The following is a 22,017-nucleotide window of genomic DNA, read 5'->3' as shown; positions in this document are numbered from 1 at the left end:
GTGTTCAAATCGTTAGTCTTGGAGAAAGACTGAGTCGTACCCATGCACATTAAACACTGAACTGAAATTTAATAATAATAATTTAGTTTAAATTCGTCCAACAGTGATGTTGATTTGTGTGGTAGTGAATTAGGGGGAATTCACAAAATATTCTGGAAGAAAATGTGTCCATCAGATTCACACCAAAGATACAAATGATCACTGACACATTCCTGATCAATACTATGATAAAGTGATTGATCCATTGATAAACAGCATCATCAAAGTAATCCAAGTCCCTGTTGGAGTCAGTCAGAGCATTTCCATAGAGAGCCACTTTGCATCAGCAGCACCATGCTCCAGTGCTCTGGGAGAGTTTATAGTCCTGAGAATTGAACACTGGATGACTGACAGCTGTCCTTCATCACAACAGAAGCCACAGAAATCCTCCTCATCAAAAACATGACTGTGATCTCCGTCCTCATCTGGACTCTCCTCTGCTGCTGCTTCACAGGTAAAGTCCAGAGAATCAAACTCCTCTCCTCTATGAACATCCCTCCCTCTGAAATGAAACCGTCAAAACCGTGACGCTGCTTTATGTTTTTGTCTCTGTGTCCTCAGAGTCCAGAGGTCAGGTCACAGTGACTCAGTCTGGAGCAGTGAGCTCTGCTCTGGGACGCTCCGTCTCCATCACATGTAGGACCAGTCAGGATGTTCATGGCTCAAGCCATTTACACTGGTACCAACAGAAAGATGGAGAAACTCCTAAACTGCTTATTTACGTTACTAGCAATCGAGCATCAGGGATTCCAGATCGTTTTACCGGCAGTGGATCAAACTCTGACTTCACTCTGACCATCAGTGGAGTCCAAACTGAAGATGCAGCAGTTTACTACTGTCAGAGTTTTCATGTCATCAACAGTCAGTATGTGTTCACACAGTGAAAAAGCGTCGTACAAAAACCTCCCTCAGTCAGACTGAACAGAAACTGAACTGACTGCTGCAGCTGGAAGCTACTGCAGAGACTGACACACTTCACTGAGGACAGGCGCACACACACACACACACACACACACACACACACACACACACACACACACACACACGCACACACACACACACACACAGAGCATGGTTGGAATAATATCATTCACACTATCAAAAAATCTAAAATCCCTTGTATGAGGATGACATCCTATTATACATCACAAAATCCTCCTCTCTTCTTTCAGTTATTAATCAGATCAGAAGGTATAGTGCAGATTGTCTGGCTACTCCCAATCCCATTTTAAATGCACATCAAGTCTTCTGTTTTGAATCCATATTCAAACAAACTGAGATAAAGTAAAAAAGAACCATTTCCCCTGTGTAAATAAGTGAAAGGTGATTTGGAAATTTGGAATCATCTTTCTTTATGTCTGACTTGATAAACATCTACGAAACTCTTGCTGTCAGAATAAATTCCTTTTTTCTTTTCTACCTCTGTAATTTGACCATCAGACTGGCTCCATTAATAGTGTATCAATTACACTTTGATGTGGAAAACATCTGCATTCATACATAAATCTTTGGGGGATTTGAAACCTTTCAAAAACCTTTTTTTTTACAATATGTTGTAAACCAAAAAAAAATATAAACTTTGGTTGGATATTTAAAAGTTGAGTTTAATAAGCCTTAACATATCCCATAACAGAATTCATATTAGACCTCTACTGTAACGGCTTAGTGGAAATCAAAAAAATCACTGTCAAAAAAGACCACACTACCATGTAAATATAAGTTAATGCTGTCAGCAGTGAGGGGGAAACAGCATGATGTGTTGAGGACAGCTACAGTTCACTGACTCTGTGTGTTTGCATATGTGTCCTGCCTTTCTGCTCCCAGCCGTTAAGAGGCCAGTGTTGATCAGTGGCTGTCCAGGCCTTTCAGAGACATAATGATGATGCCACTGATTCTACTGCTGGCCACCCTGGGGCTCCTGGTTCAGGGTGAGACTCTCTTCTGAAAACTCTGCTTCAGGATGCAACCAGGTTCACCACAAAAAATGATGGAGAAACCCTGAGACAAGCAGCATTTACCTTCTTCCATCTATTCTCCATGTTAGATGTTTGATAATTTTTCTCCAAACTGGCTTTGTCTCAATAACCCTTCTGCTCTTTTTCATGTTTTCCAGATTCATCAGGATAAATCATCCTGACTCAGTCTCCTGGAACTCAGTCTGCTGTTCCAGGACAGACTGTCTCCATCAACATACTCCAACAAGATACAGGTATATTCAGGCAGACAGTATGGGGAAAATAAAGTTTTTTTTTAACATTACAGCATGTAAACATGTTCTAGTAGAAACACAAAATATAAGTATAAACCTGAAAATGAGCATAATATGGGACCTTTAACCATTTTGGTAAATGGTAAATGGACTTGCATGTATATAGCGCTTTTCTAGTCTTCCAACCACTCAAAGCGCTTTACTCTACATGTCAGCATTCACCATTTTCTGAGGTAAAGTTTAAATGTATAACTTGCTCTGAGTTTGGGTCAACTCTTTTAACAGACTGGTTGATTCAGATGATCACACATCTTTTCTTTAGAATTATTTCCTCAGGAATTAATGAGATTATTCTTCTGACATGTACCACTATTACTGAACTGGATCACTACATTCATACTCAATTATGAATAATTCATTTATAGTTAAGAAATCAGATCTTGATATTTTCTTCAAGAATGTTGAGTGTCTTATTTATTTCAGCAAATTCAAACTCATTTCTAGTCTGCAATAAAGTATTAACCCTTTAGGTCTCTCCCTTTCTCATCTTTTTCTTTTTCTTTTGTGCTTGAGGTTTTGCAAACACCACTTGAATGTGAACATCTTTTTAGTGAAAATTCAAGTGAAAATCTTTAAGATAATCTTTATATCATATCCCTGTATGCTGATAATACGCTATTATTTACTGTAAAACTCCATTCAAATTTTGTAGATTTATTGAAACTTCATTTCAACATGACCTTCACTCATCCTTTTTGCCCACATTAATCATATCTGCTGTATTATACCACTGAAAAGTGATGACACTATCAACATTTAAATCTTTTAGTCTGAAACCTCAAATTACCTGCATGTTATATCACTTTATGCAGATGATACCCTGCTTTATCTCTCTAAAACTTTAAAAAATATTTTTAAAATTATTATTTTGGTTTTTGAATTCAGATTTGTCAGTACAATTTAACAATACATGAACATAATATATAAATATTCTTTAAAGGTGAAAATTCGTAATAACAGAGACATTTGTGATTAACCATTGAAATGTTCTTACCAAGTTTATTAGCAAATTTAATGAATAAAATGAAAACTGGAACAATAGAATAATAGATTAATATACACAGTCTCAAAACCATTAAAAAGTAATCTGGAAAAATTGACTCGTTACTGTTGTTTTACTCTGACTAATGTTCCTAATTTATAATATATGTCAAAGAAAGGAAGTCAAAAGACATGTCACTTTTATAATACACATGATAAAATCTTTATTGTTTTAAAATGTTGAAAACATCAACACAACCAAGAAGACGTTAATGTCGAAAGAGAAAGAGAGAACCAGAGAGAGAGAGAGAGAAGACAGAGAGCAGTAGCAGAGTGAAACCAGTAGCAGAGTCCAAGTGAATCAGGTCAGGACTGGGAACACTGGTCTCTCCTCAGTGTCTCTGAGAGCGGAGTCTGGGAGCCCTGGGTGGCTTCACAGGTCACAGAGCCCACCTTCCTCCACTGGTCTGCAGGGAGCCTCAGGGTGCTGCTCCAGCTGTAGTGGCCGTCCTTCTCCAGCACCCCGGGGCTCCTGCTCTCCTCCCAGCTGATGCTGCCGCTGCCGTCCACCTTCCAGGCCAGACTCCAGTCTGAGGGGAAGCCCTTGTTGGCCAGGCACATGAGCGTGGCCTTCCCCTGCTGCAGCTCCTCGCTGGAGGGGGGCAGCACCGTCAGGGTGGGACGGACATCACCTAGGAGACACCAATCAGCTTAGAGGACAGGGACCACACAGCTGTCAATCAACCACCAGACACTTGGACACCTTTACTGTGTGAGAGATGATTTTCTCCTTGAAGGAGTTTCTGTCAGATGTTTTTTCTGCTCCACCAGTCACTCAGTCACACAATGTTTCACTTCCCTTTAAGAAGCCTCTCATGCATATCAGCACAGAGAGAATCATCATACACAATGACCTGAAACATAGCAAACTACACTGCAAATAACTTATGAAAGTTGGACAAATTTTAAAACATTTTCATCAAAATCACCCAAGACCTTAACTATACATGACTTTAAAGTGTGTAGTGGAAATATAAGCAAATACAGAAAATGATTTGAATAAATACAATGTTCCTCAGGAGGATTTCAGTCTTCATTTAGCAAACTAACAATAGATTTAAAAAAAAAGTTTGTAACAATATGACACAATAAAAAGATTACAGAATTTGTGTATTTGCAAATACTGATCTTTATCTTCACTTTGTTAAATTTGACTGGAATAAAGTACATTTTAATTCATCATAACAACAGTTATCATTGTGTTGGAATCTTAAAAACAAACCTCAGCAAACGTGTGTAAAGTAGAAATTAACTTTGTCTCTTTCAAATCAGTTCAATTTCACTATGACAAGAATGTGTCAAGAAATGTTTAGTAAAGCTGCTCTGAATTAGTCTCCACGATAAAGGAGGAGAAATAAAAACATGAATAAGTGTTACAATTTAAACAAGATATTATAATCTGCCTCAAACATCCAAAAACTGAATTTAAAACATTATTTTACAATATTATATTTAGTATTTTTGTGCAGAAACTTACTTCCAACATCCAGTCTGGTTCCTCCACCAAAAGTCAACCACAGTGATACAAAGTCATTGAGCCGCCGTACAAAAACCTCTCACTGTAGAGAGACACGGCTCTCTGACTTTGTCAAACTGAACTAAACCTATAAGCCCTCAAGATGAAACTTTAACATTAATGTTGGAATTAATGATTTATCCTCTAGTTTAATGTTTTACTTTTGTAACAATGAGTTTTTGAATTTCTTTTGCTGAAGTGAACTTTGTCTCTTAGAGCAAAATATGTTGAAAAAGTCATCCATGAAAATGTAAAGGCAAATTTTTCTAGACTGTTTAAATATAAAATAACACAAAGACAAATTGCTCCTGAAATAATAAACATTTGACTTACTTCCAACATCCAGTCTGGTTCCTCCACCGAACGTGTACCACAGTGATACAAAGTCATTGAGCCGCCGTACAAAAACCTCTCACTGTAGAAAGATACGGCTCTCTGACTTTGTCAGACTGAACTGAACCTACAAGCCCTCAAGATGAAACTTAAACATTAAAGTTGGAAATAATGATTTATCCTCTAGTTTAATGTTTTACTTTTGTAACAATCAGTTTTTGAATTTCTGTTGCTGTAGTGAACTTTGTCTCTTAGAGCAAAATATGTTGAAAAGTCATCTATTAAAGTGTAAAGGCAAATATCTTTTCTAGACTATTTAAATATAAAATTAAACAAAGACAAATTGCTCTTAAAATAATAAACATTTGACTTACTTCCAAATTCCAGTCTGGTTCCTCCACCAAAAGTCCACCACAGTGATACAAAGTCATTGAGCCGCCGTACAAAAACCTCTCACTGTAGAGAGACACGGCTCTCTGACTTTGACACAAACAAACTCACCAAACACATTCCCAGTTTACCCAGTTTATGTAATAACTGGTTAATGCGTTTAAAACCATTCACAGATCATGAATATGTATTGAATCTTTTCTACATGAAATGCCGAACATCTATAAGCAATATTAATGTCCTTTTCAGCAAAAATATTTAATTAAGATATTTCTAAAGAACAACTCTCCAATGAATGCTGCAAAATGTAAATAATTATCATAAACACATGTTTATTGTAGATTATGATAAATAATAATTTTGTTTAAATTCGTCCAACAGTGATGTTGATTTTTGTGGTAGTGAATTAGGGGGAATCCACAAAATATTCTGGATGAAAATGTGTCCATCAGACTCAAACCAAAGATACAAATGATCACTGACACATTCCTGATCAATACTCTGATAAAGTGATTGATCCATTGATAAACAGCATGATCAGAGTAATCCAAGTCCCTGTTGGAGTCAGTCCAAGCATTTCCATAGAGAGCCACTTTGCATCAGCAGCACCATGCTCCAGTGCTCTGGGAGAGTTTATAGTCCTGAGAGTTGAACACTGGATGACTGACAGCTGTCCTTCATCACAACAGAAGCCACAGAAATCCTCCTCATCAAAAACATGACTGTGATCTCCGTCCTCATCTGGACTCTCCTCTGCTGCTGCTTCACAGGTAAAGTCCAGAGAATCAAACTCCTCTCCTCTATGAACATCCGTCCCTCTGAAATGAAGCCAACAAAACCGTGACGCTGCTTTATGTTTTTGTCTCTGTGTCCTCAGAGTCCAGAGGTCAGGTCACAGTGACTCAGCCTGGAGCAGTGAGCTCTGCTCTGGGAAGCTCCATCTCCATCAGCTGTAGGACCAGTCAGGATGTTTATAGCTCAAGCTATTTACACTGGTACCAACAGAAAGATGGAGAAATTCCTAAACTGCTTATTTACTATACTAGCACTCGAGCATCAGGGATTCCAGATCGTTTTACCGGCAGTGGATCAAACTCTGACTTCACTCTGACCATCAGTGGAGTCCAGACTGAAGATGCAGCAGTTTACTACTGTCAGAGTTTTCATGTTATCAACAGTCAGTATGTGTTCACACAGTGAAAAAGCGTCGTACAAAAACCACCCTCATTCAGACTGAACAGAAACTGAACTGACTGCTGCAGCTGGAAGCTATTGCAGAGACTGACACACTTCACTGAGGATACACACACACACGCACACACACACACACACACACACACACACACACACACACACACACACACACACACTCTCACATCTCATTTTTTTTTCAGAAACAACGACCCTGTTCACCCTCCGTATCTTTAATGATAAGTTTACATCAGTACAAATGTAATTACCAAGATACAGTATACATGTGAATCCTGTGTCTACATGACTTATTCCATTTTAAATTGAACTTCTGGTTTCTTCCATCTTGAAATGCACCAACATCTCAGTCACACATCATAAAATCAGCCTGTTTGCAGATGCCATCCTTTTATACATCAAAATATCCTCATCCTCCCTTCTTTCAGTCTCTTAATCTGATCAGTAACCAAAGCAGCTTTTCTTGCTACACTCACTCCTCTTTTATATATACAGCAAAGTTGAATTCACAGTTTGGAGTTTATATCTCAGCACTAGGGCTGTCAATGTTAACGTGATAATAACAGGTTAACGGAAATTCCTTTTAATGCCACTAATTTCTTTAACACATTAACGCAATCAACCTTTTGGAGGTTGTGTTTTAAGGCCAGAGTGAAGATACTGGCATCCTATGAAACTAGAACAAATCTAAGTAATCCATTGGTACCAACCATGTCATACTAGCTTGTCAGGAAGGAGGATAAATAACGCTCCGAACTTACGCTAAATTTTGTCATGGCCATATTCAAAGGGGTCCCTTGACCTCTGACCTCAAGCTATGTGAATGAAAATAGTTTCTATGGGTACCCACGAGTCTCCCCTTTACAGACATGCCCACTTCATGATAATCACATGCACATTTGGGCAAATTACAAAAAATGTTAAACATGAGCCGTTTTTGGCTGCTGCTGTTGTGATCATAGAGCTGTACCGTTCCAGCGCTTTGCATTGTGGGATAGAGTAGACGAGGTAGACTGGTCCGATGCATACTTGAGATTTTTTCCAAATCAGCACGACATCCGGGTATTTTTTGCAGACTGTAGATTTTCTTTTTGATTGCATACGGCATACTACATACTACATTTGGGCCAAATCAGTACGTACTAGTATAGTATGTGATTTTGGATACAGCATAAGAGACAAAGGTGAGGATACCAAAATAAAACAGGAAATAATTACTGAAAACTGGAAACAAGGAGAACATAACCTTAGAGGAGAGCGGGTCATGACATGTTAACCCTGAAGAAAGCTTGTACATAATTAAACCAAGTACACAGATCCATGTTTACAGAATCTGTGGTTTAGCATTATTTCATTTCACACAATTTAACACAATCAACCGCCAATGTAAACCAATTGAAGTTCTCAATTTCTTAATGCATTATGTCTTCGATGATTTAAATAGTCAAAGCTGTCAGCAGTGAGGGGGAAACAGCATGATGTGTTGAGGACAGCTACAGTTCACTGACTCTGTGTGTTTGCATATGTGTCCTGCCTCTCTTCTCCCAGCCGTTAAGAGGCCAGTGTTGATCAGTGGCTGTCCAGGCCTTTCAGAGACACAATGATGATGTCACTGATTCTACTGCTGGCCACCCTGGGGCTCCTTGTTCAGGGTGAGACTCTCTTTTGAAAACTTTGCTTAAGGATGCAACTAGGTTCACCACAATGATGTTCTGCTATGATGGAGAACCACTGAGTCAAGCAGCGTTAACCTTTTTCCATCTATTCTCCATGTTAAAAAAATTAGACTCTTCTGTTTGGATGTTAATCATCTTTCTCCAAACTGGATTTGTCTCAATAACCCTTCTGCTCTTTTTCATGTTTTCCAGATTCATCAGGAGAAATCATACTGACTCAGTCTCGTGGATCTCAGTCTGTTGTTCCAGGGCAGACTGTCTCCATCAGATGTAAAGCCAGTTCAAGTGTTAGCTCTGAAGTGCAGTGGTACCTTCAGAAACCTGGAGAAGCTCCTAAACTCCTGATTCATGATGCTACAACTCGTTTCTCTGGAGTTCTGATCGTTTCAGTGGGAGAAAGTCTGGGACTGACTTCACTCCGACCATCAGTGGAGTTCACACAACAGATGCAGGAGTTTATTACTGTCAACAGGATAACAGCTTCCCGTTCAGACAGTGATACAATGTCGTACAAAAACCTCTCTCAGCTAAAGAGGAACTGATCTGTCAACTGCACAGACATAGAGACACTTAAGAAGTTTGACTGACAATGAAGTCCAAATAACAGAATAATGTCAGGAATAGTATTTATACTGTACATAGTTATAAGGTTAATTTTGTTAAAATAGGGGTTTAAATAATACATTTAAACTGATCAAACTATATGTATTGTAGATGAGTTGAAAAGTAGATGAATAAATACAGATATAAACAATAAAAGCAGTTTGTTGAGCTTTGACATACAATATTTGTTATTTACATTTGATTTAAAGATTATTTTTAATATAATTAAAATTTTAAACTAATTTTATTTATATTCAAGTCTCACAGTTTAGTTTACTGCAAATCTAAAAACGACATGTTTTTAATGAGCTTTTGTTCTTAGTAAAACACATGAGCTATGTTATGTTTTGAGATCACACTGCTGGTACTGAAACTATGTTGATATAATATGCTGATTATATCCTACTTCATAATTTCAAATGCAATAAAAAACTCTCAGACTTTGTAGTTTATTCAGATTCATTATACTTTCTGGACACTTCTAAAACTGTCTCCACATGAGAGTTTCTCCCAATGACACACTTCATTTATGACATACATACAGTATATCTGATTTTCTTAAAAATATTTAAACAATCAGCTTTATTGCAAAACAAAAAATGCAATTAGTGTAATGAATCAGTTTTCTGCAGTCATAAAAGCTTTAAGTAATCTGGAATAAAGGATGAATTTACTCCTATCATGACGGGGTCACATTAAACTTAAAATAATGATTATCTGATTAGTTGTTGTTTTTTTCGTTCAAAATATCAGGTATATTAAACATGGAATTATATGAACTCATAGTTTTTTTCTTAAGACATTTTAAGCAATTTAAAAAATGTTAAACTCAGTTAAGTTAAATCCTTCTGGAGTTAATGGATCTATTAAGACAACTACATCTGTTACTTTTACAAAACATGAAAACAACTGATTTGCCGAAAAAGGTCTTTATTGTGTTGAAATAATCAGAATTACAACAATCAAGTAACTTTATCAGTGAAACGTGATTAGACAGTGAGTGAGGGAAAGAAAAACACACAGAGAGAGATACAGTGTTGCAGAGACTGAGAGCAGTATCAGAGTGAAACCAGTGAGTCAGGTCAGGACTGGGAACACTGGTCTCTCCTCAGTGTCTCTGAGAGCGGAGTCTAGGAGCCCTGGGTGGCTTCACAGGTCACAGAGCCCACCTTCCTCCACTGGTCTGCAGGGAGCCTCAGGGTGCTGCTCCAGCTGTAGTGGCCGTCCTTCTCCAGCACCCCGGGGCTCCTGCTCTCCTCCCAGCTGATGCTGCCGCTGCCGTCCACCTTCCAGGCCAGACTCCAGTCTGAGGGGAAGCCCTTTTTGGCCAGGCACATGAGCGTGGCCTTCCCCTGCTGCAGCTCCTCACTGGAGGGGGGCAGCACCGTCAGGGTGGGACGGACATCACCTACGAGACACCAATCAGCTTAGAGGACAGGGACCACACAGCTGTCAATCAACCACCAGACACTTGGACACCTTTACTGTGTGAGAGATGATTTTCTCCTTGAAGGAGTTTCTGTCAGATGTTTTTTCTGCTCCACCAGTCACTCACTCACACATTGTTTCACTTCCCTTCAAGAAGCCTCTCATGTATATCAGCACAGAGACAATCATCATACACAATGACCTGAAGCATAGCAAACTACACTGCAAATAACTTATAAAAGTTGGACAAATTTTAAAACATTTTCATCAAAATCATCCAAGACCTTAACTATACATGACTTTACAGAATGTAGTGGAAATATAAGCAAATACAGAAAATGAATTGATGAAATAAAATGTTCCTCAGGAGGATTTCAGTCTTCATTTAGCAAACTAACAATAGATTTAAAAAAAAGTTTGTAACAATATGACACAGTAGAAATAAAACAGAATGTGTGCATTTGCAAATACCGATCTTTACCTTTACTTTGTTCAATTTGACTTGAATAAAGTACATTTTAATTCATCACAACAACAGTTATCATTGTGGAGGAATATCAAGAACGAACCTCAGAAAACATGTTTAAAGTAGAATTTAACTTTTTTTCTTTCAAATCAGTAAAATTTTAGTATGACAGGAATGTGTCAAGAAATTTTTAATATAGCTGCTCTAAGTTAGTTTCCATGATAAAGGAGGAGATATAAAAACATCGATAAGTATTACAATTTAAAGAAGATATTATTATCTGCCTCAAACATCCAAAAAATGAATTTAAAACATTACTTTACAATATCATATTTAGTATTTTTGTGCAGAAACTTACTTCCAACATCCAGTCTGGTTCCTCCACCAAAAGTCCACCACAGAGATACAAAGTCATTGAGCTGCCGTACAAAAACCTCTCACTGTAGAGAGACACGGCTCTCTGACTTTGACACAAACAAACTCACCAAACACATTCCCAGTTTACCCAGTTTATGTAATAACTGGTTAACACTTTTAAAACCATTCACAAATCATGAATATGTATTGAACCTTTTCTACCTGAAATGCCAAACATATATAAGCAATATTAATGTCCTTTTCAGGAAAATATACTGAAGATATTTCTAAAGAACAACTCGCCAATGAATGCTGCAAAATGTTAATAATTATCATAAACACATGTTTATTGTAGATTATGATCATTAATAATTTAGTTTAAATTCGTCCAACAGTGATGTTGATGTGTGTGGTAGTGAATTAGGGGGAAATCACAAAATATTCTGTATGAAATTGTGTCCATCAGACTCAAACCAAAGATACAAATGATCACTGACACATTCCTGATCAATACTTTGATAAAGTGATTGATCCATTGATAAACAGCTTCATCAGAGTAATCCAAGTCCCTGTTGGAGTCAGTCAGAGCATTTCCATAGAGAGCCACTTTGCATCAGCAGCACCATGCTCCAGTGCTCTGGGAGAGTTTATAGTCCTGAGAGTTGAACACTGGATGACTGACAGCTGTCCTTCATCACAACAGAAGCCACAGAAATCCTCCTCATCAAAAACATGACTGTGATCTCCGTCCTCATCTGGACTCTCCTCTGCTGCTGCTTCACAGGTAAAGTCCAGAGAATCAAACTCCTCTCCTCTATGAACATCCGTCCCTCTGAAATGAAGCCGACAAAACCGTGACGCTGCTTTATGTTTTTGTCTCTGTGTCCTCAGAGTCCAGAGGTCAGGATCACAGTGACTCAGCCTGGAGCAGTGATCTCTGCTTTGGGACGCTCTGTTTCCATCACATGTAGGACCAGTCCCAGTGTTCGTGTGTGGAGCAATTACCACCTTTTAGCCTGGTACCAACAGAAAGATGGAGAAACTCCTAAACTGCTTATTTACACTACTAGCACTCGAGCATCAGGGATTCCAGATCGTTTTACAGGCACAGGAACAAACTCTGACTTCACTCTGACCATCAGTGGAGTCCAGACTGAAGATGCAGCAGTTTACTACTGTCAGAGTTTTCATGTTATCAACAGTCAGTATGTGTTCACACAGTGAAAAAGCGTCGTACAAAAACCTCCCTCAGTCAGACTGAACAGAAACTGAACTGACTGCTGCAGCTGGAAGCTACTGCAGAGACTGATACACTTCACTGAGGACACACGCACACACACACACACACACACACACACACACACACACACACTCTCACATCTCATTTGTTTTATAGAAACAACGACCCTGTTCACCCTCCGTATCTGTTATGATAAGTTTACATCAGTACAAATGTATTTACAAAGATCCAGTAGATATGTAGATCCTGTGTCTCCATGACTTATTCCATTTTAAATTGAACCTCTGGTTTCTTGCATCAAGAAATGCACCAACATCTCAGTCACACATCATAAAATCAACCTGGTTGCAGTTGACATCCTTTTATACATCACAATATCCTCATCCTCCCTTCTTTCAGTCCCTTAATCTGATCGGTAACCAAAGCAGCTTTTCTTGCTACACTCACTCCTCTTTTATATATACAGCAAAGTTGAATTCACAGTTTGGAGTTTATATCTCAGTATGAACATATGTAACTCAAGTAAATCCTCTGACTGAGAGAATTAAAAGACTCAAGAATTTAAACAGTTCATCCAAATCAACAGAATTACAGAACATATATTCTCACTGACTCTTAGTGGTGGAGCCGTGCAGATAGATCTGTTTTATGTGCTGTCACTATAATATAGTGGACGTGAACGGATTATGTTCATAGTGGTCAAAGAATAAAGAAAATACATCTGGAAAACTTTCAAGAAACTTCTCATCTCAGAAATATCATCCTTTTTTTTCTGGAAAATTCACAGATGTACTTTCAACAGTTTTTACTGGAACTACTTTCTATAAAAGAAATAGACCCTATCAAACCCACTGTGATGTGGCAGTTATACACAGTGCCACAATACAAACAAATCACTGTTTTTTTTTATCTTAAAAACAGGTGAAATATTTTCTATTAGACAGGTAATACCAACAATGTCACCAATGTTTATGCTGTAAAGGTCACCCATCTCCTGAAACAGAGAATTAATGAACATAAACAAGGAGCACATAACCTTAGAGGAGAGCGGGGCATGACATGTTAACCGTGAAGAATGTTTGTACATAATTAAACCAAGTAAACAGAATGAACCTGTAATTGTGTTTATGGAGCTAGAATAAAAAATGTATATTGGCTAGATGATGAAGACTATAAAAGGGCTTAATAATTTAACAAAATCAACATCACTCTAATTACCAATGTTAACCAATTAAAGTCGGCAGTTTCTTAACGCATTATATCTTCGATAATTTAAATAGTCAAAGCTGTCAGCAGTGAGAGGGAAACAGCTTGATGTGTTGAGGACAGCTACAGTTCACTGACTCTGTGTGTTTGCATATGTGTCCTGCCTCTCTGCTCCCAGCCGTTAAGAGGCCAGTGTTGATCAGTGGCTGTCCAGGCCTTTCAGAGACACAATGATGATGTCACTGATTCTACTGCTGGCCACCCTGGGGCTCCTTGTTCAGGGTGAGACTCTCTTCTGAAAACTTTGCTTCAGGAGGCAACCAGGTTCACCACAATGATGTTCTGCTATGATGGAGAAACACTGAGACAAGCAGCATTTACCTTCTTCCATCTATTGTCCATGTTAAAGAAATGAGACTCTTCTGTTTGGATGTTGATCATCTTTCTCCAAACTGGATTTGTTTCAATAACCCTTCTGCTCTTTTTCATGTTTTCTAGATTCATCAGGAGAAATCATCCTTACTCAGTCTCCTGGATCTCAGTCTGTTGTTCCAGGACAGACTGTCTCCATCAAATGTAAAGCCAGTTCAAGTGTTAGCTATGACTTGCAGTGGTACCTTCAGAAACCTGGAGAAGCTCCTAAACTCCTGATTTATAATGCTCAATCCCGTCAGTCTGGAGTTTCTGATCGTTTCAGTGGGAGTCAGTCTGGGACTGACTTCACTCTGACCATCAGTGGAGTTCAGACAGCGGATGCAGGAGTTTACTACTGTCAGCAGGATAGCAGCTTCCCGTTCACACAGTGATACAACGTCGTACAAAAACCTCCCTCAGTTAAGAGGAACTGATCTGACTCAACAGCTGCACAGAAATACAGACACTTAAGAAGTTTGACTGACAATGAAGTCCAAATAACAGAATATTGTCAGGAAATACTCTTTATACTGTACAAAGTTATAATGGTAATTTAGTTAAAATAGGGCATTAAACAATATATTTAAATTGATCAAACTACATCTATTCTAGATACATTAATACAGTTACAAACGATAACAACTGAACTGTGAAATACACTTTCTCTTATTACAATTGTTTTAAGGTAATTCAAATTTTAAATTAATTTTATTCATATTCAAGTCTCACAGTTTAGTTTATAGCAAATGTAAAAACTTCACATTTTTAATGAGCTTTTGTTCTTAGTAAAACATGTGAGTTATGTTATATTTTGAGATCACACTGCTGATACTGAAACTATGATGATATAATATGCTGATGATATCCTACTTCATAATTCAAATGCAATATAAAAATCTCAGACGTTGTAGTTTATTCAGATTCATTATACTTTCTGGAAACTTCTAAAACTGTCTCCACATGAGAGTTTCTCCCAATGACACACTTCTTTTATGAGATTCATACAGTATATCTGAATTTCCTAAAAATATTTAAACAATCAGCTTTGTTGTGAAGAAAAATGCAACTAGTGTAATGAATCAGTTTTTATGCAGTCACAAAAGCTTTAAGTAATCTGGAATAAAGGAAAAATCTACTTGTATCATGCCGGGGTCACATTAACCTTAAAATAATGATTATCTGATGTGTTGTTTTTTTCTCTTTCAGAATATCAGGTGTATTAAATATGGCATTATATGAACTCATAGTTTATTTCTTAAGACATTTTAAGCAATTTAAAAGTGTTAAACTCAGTTAAATTAAATCTTTCTGGAGTTAATCTATTAAGACAACTACATCTGTTACTTTTACAATAACAAGAAAACAACTGATTTGCAAAAAAGGTCTTTATTGTGTTGAAATGATCAGAATTACAACAATCATGTGATTAGACAGTGAGTGAGGGAAAGAAAAACACACACAGAGAGAGAGAGAGAGAGAGAGACAGAGAGAGAGAGAGAGAGAGAGAGAGAGAGAGAGAGAGAGTGTTGCAGAGACTGAGAGCAGTATCAGAGTGAAACCAGTGAGTCATGTCAGGACTGGGAACACTGGTCTCTCCTCAGTGTCTCTGAGAGCGGAGTCTGGGAGCCCTGGGTGGCCTCACAGGCCACAGAGCCCACCTTCCTCCACTGGTCTGCAGGGAGCCTCAGGGTGCTGCTCCAGCTGTAGTGGCCGTCCTTCTCCAGCACCCCGGGGCTCCTGCTCTCCTCCCAGCTGATGCTGCCGCTGCCGTCCACCTTCCAGGCCAGACTCCAGTCTGAGGGGAAGCCCTTGTTGGCCAGGCACATGAGCGTGGCCTTCCCCTGCTCCAGCTCCTCACTGGAGGGGGGCAGCACCGTCAGGGTGGGACGGACATCACCTAGGAGACACCAATCAGCTTAGAGGACAGGGACCACACAGCTGTCAATTAACCACCAGACACTTAGACACCTTTGCTGTGTGAGAGATGATTTTCTCCTTGAAGGAGTTTCTGTCAGATGTTTTTTCTGCTCCACCAGTCACTCACTCACACATTGTTTCACTTCCCTTTAAGAAGCCTCTCATGTATATCAGCACAGAGAGAATCATCATACACAATGACCTGAAACATATCAAACTACACTGAAAATAAAACATCAGAAATTGGAAAATCTTTAAAACGTTCTCTTCCAAAACCTTAACAATACAATACTTTAAAGCTTTTAGTATCAACACATAAGCAAATAGAGACTGACTACAGACAAATGTTCTTCATATGAATTTCAATCATCATTGAAAACATTTTAAAAACTTGAAACAATATTTGACACATAAAGAGATTTTGCACTTTTCAAATTCCGATCTTTAACTTCATTCTGTTCAGTTGTACAACAGTTATCACTGAGGCGGAAAATTAAAACTTAAACTTGTAATACAGGTTGGACATTTTGTCTTTTTTTTCAATTCAATCTGTTAGAATTTTAGTGTGATGGGAATGTATAAAGAAATGTTTAGTAAAGCTGCTCTGAGTAAGTCTCCATGATAAAGGAGGAGAAATAAAAACATGAATACTAACAGTGTTATAATTAAAACAAGATGTATTTTTCTGCCTTAAACATCCAAAAACTGAATTTAAAACATAATTTTACAATATTATATTTAGTATTTTTGAGCAGAAACTTACTTCCAACATCCAGTCTTGTTCCTCCACCAAAAGTCCACCACAGTGATACAAAGTCATTGAGCCACCGTACAAAAACCTCTCACTGTAGAGAGACACGGCTCTCTGACTTTGTCAGACTGAACTAAACCTAAAAGCCCTCAAGATGAAACTTTAACATTAATGTTGGAATTAATGATTTATCCTCTAGTTTAATGTTTTACTTTTGTAACTGAGTTTTTGAATTTCTGTTGCTGTAGTTAACTTTGTCTCTTAGAGCAAAATATGTCGAAAAAGTCCTCCATGAAAGTGTAAAGCAAATATTTTTTCTAGGCTGTTGAATATGAAATAAAACAAAGACAAATTGCTCTTAAAATAATAAACATTTTACTTACTTCCAACATCCAGTCTGGTTCCTCCACCGAACGTGTACCACAGTGATACAAAGTCATTGAGCCGCTGTACAAAAACCTCTCACTGTAGAGAGACACGGCTCTCTGACTTTGACACAAACAAACTCACCAAACACATTCCCAGTTTACCCAGTTTATGTAATAACTGGTTAACATGTTTAAAACCATTCACAGATCATTAATATGTATTGAACCTTTTCTACGTGAAATGCCAAACATCTACAAGCAATATTAATGATCTTTTCAGGAAAATATACCTCATCTGGACTCTCCTCTGCTGCTACTTCACAGGTAAAGTCCAGAGAATCAAACTCCTCTCCTCTATGAACATCCGTCCCTCTGAGAATTTTGGTACATTTTTCTTGGGCGCTACCCACATAATCAGCTGTGCTGCTCATCCCACAAATGCATGAGCCTTACAAGTTGGACATCATTGTGAAGGTTAATAAACAGGCTTTCCAACGTTGTAAAATACAATGCCAATTAGCATTGTAACAACAGAGAAATAATCGACCAAACACAAGTTTCTGAACTTTTTTTTCCCAGTTTATAAACTTTGGTTGGACATTGAAAAGTTCAAATTTAACCTAAGAAAATGCTAATAAAATAATAGATTTTTAAAATTAAGTTTGTACAGTAAACTCTTAGAATTACATTTAATTATAAAGTATATTTTATTCATTTGTGGTTGTCTTTTAGGATCAATGCAGCTGTTCATTCAGATCAGTTCCTCTTTAGCTGAGCGAGGTTTTTGTACGACGTTGTATCACTGTGTGAACACATGCTGACTGTTTGGGTAATGAAAACTCTGACAGTAGTAAACTGCTGCATCTTCAGTCTGGACTCCACTGATGGTCAGAGTGAAGTCAGAGTTTGATCCACTGCCGGTAAAACGATCTGGAATCCCTGATGCTCGAGTGCTAGTATAGTAAATAAGCAGTTTAGGAGTTTCTCCATCTTTCTGTTGGTACCAGGCTAAATAGCTTGAGTAAATATCCTGACTGGTTTTACATGTGATGGAGACGGAGCGCCCCAGAGCAGAGCTCACTGCTCCAGACTGAGTCACTGTGACCTGACCTCTGGACTCTGAGGACACAGAGACAAAAACATAAAGCAGCGTCACGGTTTTGTCGGCTTCATTTCAGAGGGACGGATGTTCATAGAGGAGAGGAGTTTGATTCTCTGGACTTTACCTGTGAAGCAGCAGCAGAGAAGAGTCCAGATGAGGACGGAGATCACAGTCATGTTTTTGATGAGGAGGATTTCTGTGGCTTCTGTTGTGATGAAGGACAGCTGTCAGTCATCCAGTGTTCAACTCTCAGGACTATAAACTCTCCCAGAGCACTGGAGCATGGTGCTGCTGATGCAAAGTGGCTCTCTATGGAAATGCTCTGACTGACTCCAACAGGGACTTGGATTACTCTGATGAAGCTGTATATCAATGGATCAATCACTTTATCAGAGTATTGATCAGGAATGTGTCAGTGATCATTTGTATCTTTGGTTTGAGTCTGATGGACACATTTTCATCCAGAATATTTTGTGAATTCCCCCTAATTCACTACAACACACATCAACGTCACTGTTGGATGAATTTAAACAAAATTATTATTTATCATAATCTACAATAAACATGTGTTTATGATCATTATTTACGTTTGGAAGCATTCATTGGAGAGTTGTTCTTTAGAAATGTCTTAATTCAGTATATTTTCCTGAAAAGGACATTAATATTGCTCATAGATGTTTGGCATTTCAGGTAGAAAAGGTTCAATACATATTCATGATCTGTGAATGGTTTTAAACATGTTAACCAGTTATTACATAAACTGGGTAAACTGGGAATGTGTTTGGTGAGTTTGTTTGTGTCAATAATATTGTAAAGTTATGTTTTAAATTCTATTTTTGAATGTTTTGGACGGATAAATGTATCTTTTATATTAATAACAATGTTAGTATTCATGTTTTAGTTCTCCTCCTTAATCTTGGAGACTATCTCAGAGCAGCTTTACTGAACATTTCTTTACACATTCCTGTCATACTGAATCTTAAATAACTTGACGATAATCATAAATGTTCAATTCTACTTTACACATGTTTTCTGAGGTTAGTTTTTAATATTCCACCACAATGATAACTGTTGTTATGATGAATTAAAATGTACTTTATTCAAGTCAAATTGAACAGAGTGGAGATAAAGATCAGTATTTCCAAAATGCACAAATTCTGTTTTATTTTTATTTTGTCATATTGTTACAAACTTTTTTTTAATCTATTGTTAGTTTGCTAAATGAAGACTGAAATCCTCCTGAGGAAGATTCTATTTCATCACCTCATTTTCTGTATTTGCTTATGTTTCCACTACATTCTTTAAAGTCATGTATAGTTAAGGTCTTGGATGATTTTGATGATAAGGTTTTAAAATTTGTCCAACTTTTATAAGTTATTTGCAGTGTAGTTTGATATGTTTCAGGTCATTGTGTATGATGATTCTCTCTGTGCTGATATACATGAGAGGCTTCTTAAAGGGAAGTGAAACAATGTGTGAGTGAGTGACTGGTGGAGCAGAAAAAACATCTGACAGAAACTCCTTCAAGGAGAAAATCATCTCTCACAAAGTAAAGGTGTCCAAGTGTCTGGTGGTTGATTGACAGCTGTGTGGTCCCTGTCCTCTAAGCTGATTGGTGTCTCCTAGGTGATGTCCATCCCACCCTGATGGTGCTGCCCCCCTCCAGTGAGGAGCTGAAGCAGGGGAAGGCCACGCTCATGTGCCTGGCCAACAAAGGCTTCCCCTCAGACTGGAGTCTGGCCTGGAAGGTGGATGGCAGCGGCAGCATCAGCTGGGAGGAGAGCAGGAGCCCCGGGGTGCTGGAGAAGGACGGACACTACAGCTGGAGCAGCACCCTGAGGCTCCCTGCAGACCAGTGGAGGAAGGTGGGCTCTGTGACCTATGAGGCCACCCAGGGCTCCCAGACTCCGCTCTCGGAGACACTGAGGAGAGACCAGTGTTCCCAGTCCTGACCTGACTCACTGGGACTCTGCTACTGGTTTCTCTCTGATACTGCTCTCAATCTGCTCTCAGTAACTATCTCTGTCTTTTATTTGACATGTTTCAATAACAATATTTACCAACTTGTTGCAATGTTTTAATATAATTTCAGTGTTTCCTGATAATAAAGTTTTGTTCATCAAATCACTTGTTTTCATATTTATTATCAATGTGTCTTTAGGTTTTTCTTTTAATGGTGTCAGTGACTGAATTAAATCCAGATAAAAATTGATCTAACCAAAATCTTGCAATATTGAATTGCTCTTGGTATATCTAAAGAATATGCATTATTCTAAAATCTACAAAAGTCTGAAACATATTTTCTAATTCTGAAATAAAAATCACAATATCATTAGCATGAAGACAAATAAAATGAGTGTGATCTGCATTTCTAACCCTGGAACTATTTACATATAGTTTTTGCTGAAGAACCACAAAGATAAATGAAATAGATAAACAAAAACATAATTAAAGTATTACTGATTGAAATACTCCATTATCACATTATTTTTGATTTCAATCAATAAATCAAAATTTATCAATCAATAAATTTGTTTTCTGGAATACAAAATACAAAATGACTACAATATGTTAAAGACATGATTAGTAATTTTGCAACGTGAATGTAATTAGATTTTAATTAGATACATTTTTTAAATATGTAATTTATTTCAACAATGAGTATGTTTGAACTGTTGTGAAACATGGTAAGATAAAATAAATAAATAATATTTACACTTTTAGAGTTCATGTGTTATCATATTCTATTGATTAGACTTATCAAATAAGTGAAGTTGTATTTCAACAGAGGCTAGCTTTGATGTGCAGCAGAATGTTTTTTTAATCCAGTCTAAATGAGAATATTAAAACTTAAACTTTTGGTTTAAATAGAGTATATTTAGTGTTATAATGTTCAAATTGAATCATTAAATATGTTTTTTGTTCTTGTTGTTTTTGGTAAACTTTCTCTTGTTTTTGTTTCTGTGAAGCTGTTCATTCAGATCAGTTCCTCTTTAGCTGAGGGAGGTTTTTGTACGACGTTGTATCACTGTGTGAACGGGAAGCCGTTACAGTGCTGACAGTAATAAACTCCTGAATCCTCAGCCTGAACTCCACTGATGGTCAGAGTGTAGTCAGTCCCAGATCCAATTCCACTAAAACGGTCTGAAACTCCAGTCTGACGACCTGTAGCAGAATAAATCAAGAGTTTGGGAGATTCTCCAGGTTTCTGAAGGTACCACTGTAGGCAGCTGCCAGCACTTGAACTGGCTTTACATCTGATGGAGACAGTCTGTCCTGGAACAACAGACTGAGATCCAGGAGACTGAGTAAGGATGATTTCTCCTGATGAATCTGGAAAACATGAAAAAGAGCAGAAGGGTTATTGAGACAAATCCAGTTTGGAGAAAGATGATCAACATCCAAACAGAAGAGTCTCATTTCTTTAACATGGACAATAGATGGAAGAAGGTAAATGCTGCTTGTCTCAGTGTTTCTCCATCATAGCAGAACATCATTGTGGTGAACCTGGTTGCGTCCTGAAGCAACGTTTTCAAAAGAGAGTCTCACCCTGAACAAGGAGCCCCAGGGTGGCCAGCAGTAGAATCAGTGACATCATCATTGTGTCTCTGAAAGGCCTGGACAGCCACTGATCAACACTGGCCTCTTAACGGCTGGGAGCAGAGAGGCAGGACACATATGCAAACACACAG

General features: G+C 37.9%; 1 pseudogene and 6 gene segments (V, D, J or C); 4 read left to right on the top strand and 3 right to left on the bottom strand.

Annotated features, from left to right (window-relative positions):
- The window catches only part of LOC119503291, a 20,416-nt gene extending 1,593 nt beyond the window's left edge, over positions 1-18,823 (bottom strand). Inside the window, 4 exon segments of the V gene segment in view lie at positions 10,423-10,484; positions 11,329-11,366; positions 18,036-18,342; positions 18,450-18,823. Of these exon segments, the coding sequence occupies positions 10,423-10,484; positions 11,329-11,366; positions 18,036-18,342; positions 18,450-18,501 (459 nt within the window).
- LOC119503300 overlaps positions 1-20,449 on the top strand; it is a 26,778-nt gene extending 6,329 nt beyond the window's left edge. The window contains 1 exon segment of the C gene segment in view: positions 19,952-20,449. Coding sequence covers positions 19,972-20,277 — 306 coding nt within the window.
- LOC119503301 lies at positions 3,485-5,637 on the bottom strand. The segment is given in 2 exon segments: positions 3,485-3,981; positions 5,573-5,637. A coding segment is annotated over 1 exon segment (255 nt).
- Positions 6,236-6,816, top strand: LOC119503293. The segment is given in 2 exon segments: positions 6,236-6,358; positions 6,466-6,816. Coding segments are annotated over 2 exon segments (375 nt in total).
- LOC119503299 lies at positions 8,349-8,972 on the top strand (annotated as a pseudogene).
- LOC119503298 lies at positions 13,844-14,579 on the top strand. The segment is given in 2 exon segments: positions 13,844-14,055; positions 14,272-14,579. Coding segments are annotated over 2 exon segments (360 nt in total).
- On the bottom strand, positions 15,647-22,017 carry LOC119503290. The segment is given in 4 exon segments: positions 15,647-16,084; positions 17,239-17,276; positions 21,364-21,658; positions 21,875-22,017. Coding segments are annotated over 4 exon segments (711 nt in total).

The sequence above is a fragment of the Sebastes umbrosus genome, chromosome 15 (assembly GCF_015220745.1).
Source record: "Sebastes umbrosus isolate fSebUmb1 chromosome 15, fSebUmb1.pri, whole genome shotgun sequence".
Classification (NCBI taxonomy): Eukaryota; Metazoa; Chordata; class Actinopteri; order Perciformes; family Sebastidae; genus Sebastes; species Sebastes umbrosus.
The sequence above is the reverse complement of the archived record's forward strand: the minus strand, read 5'-3'. Positions and strand labels throughout refer to the sequence as shown.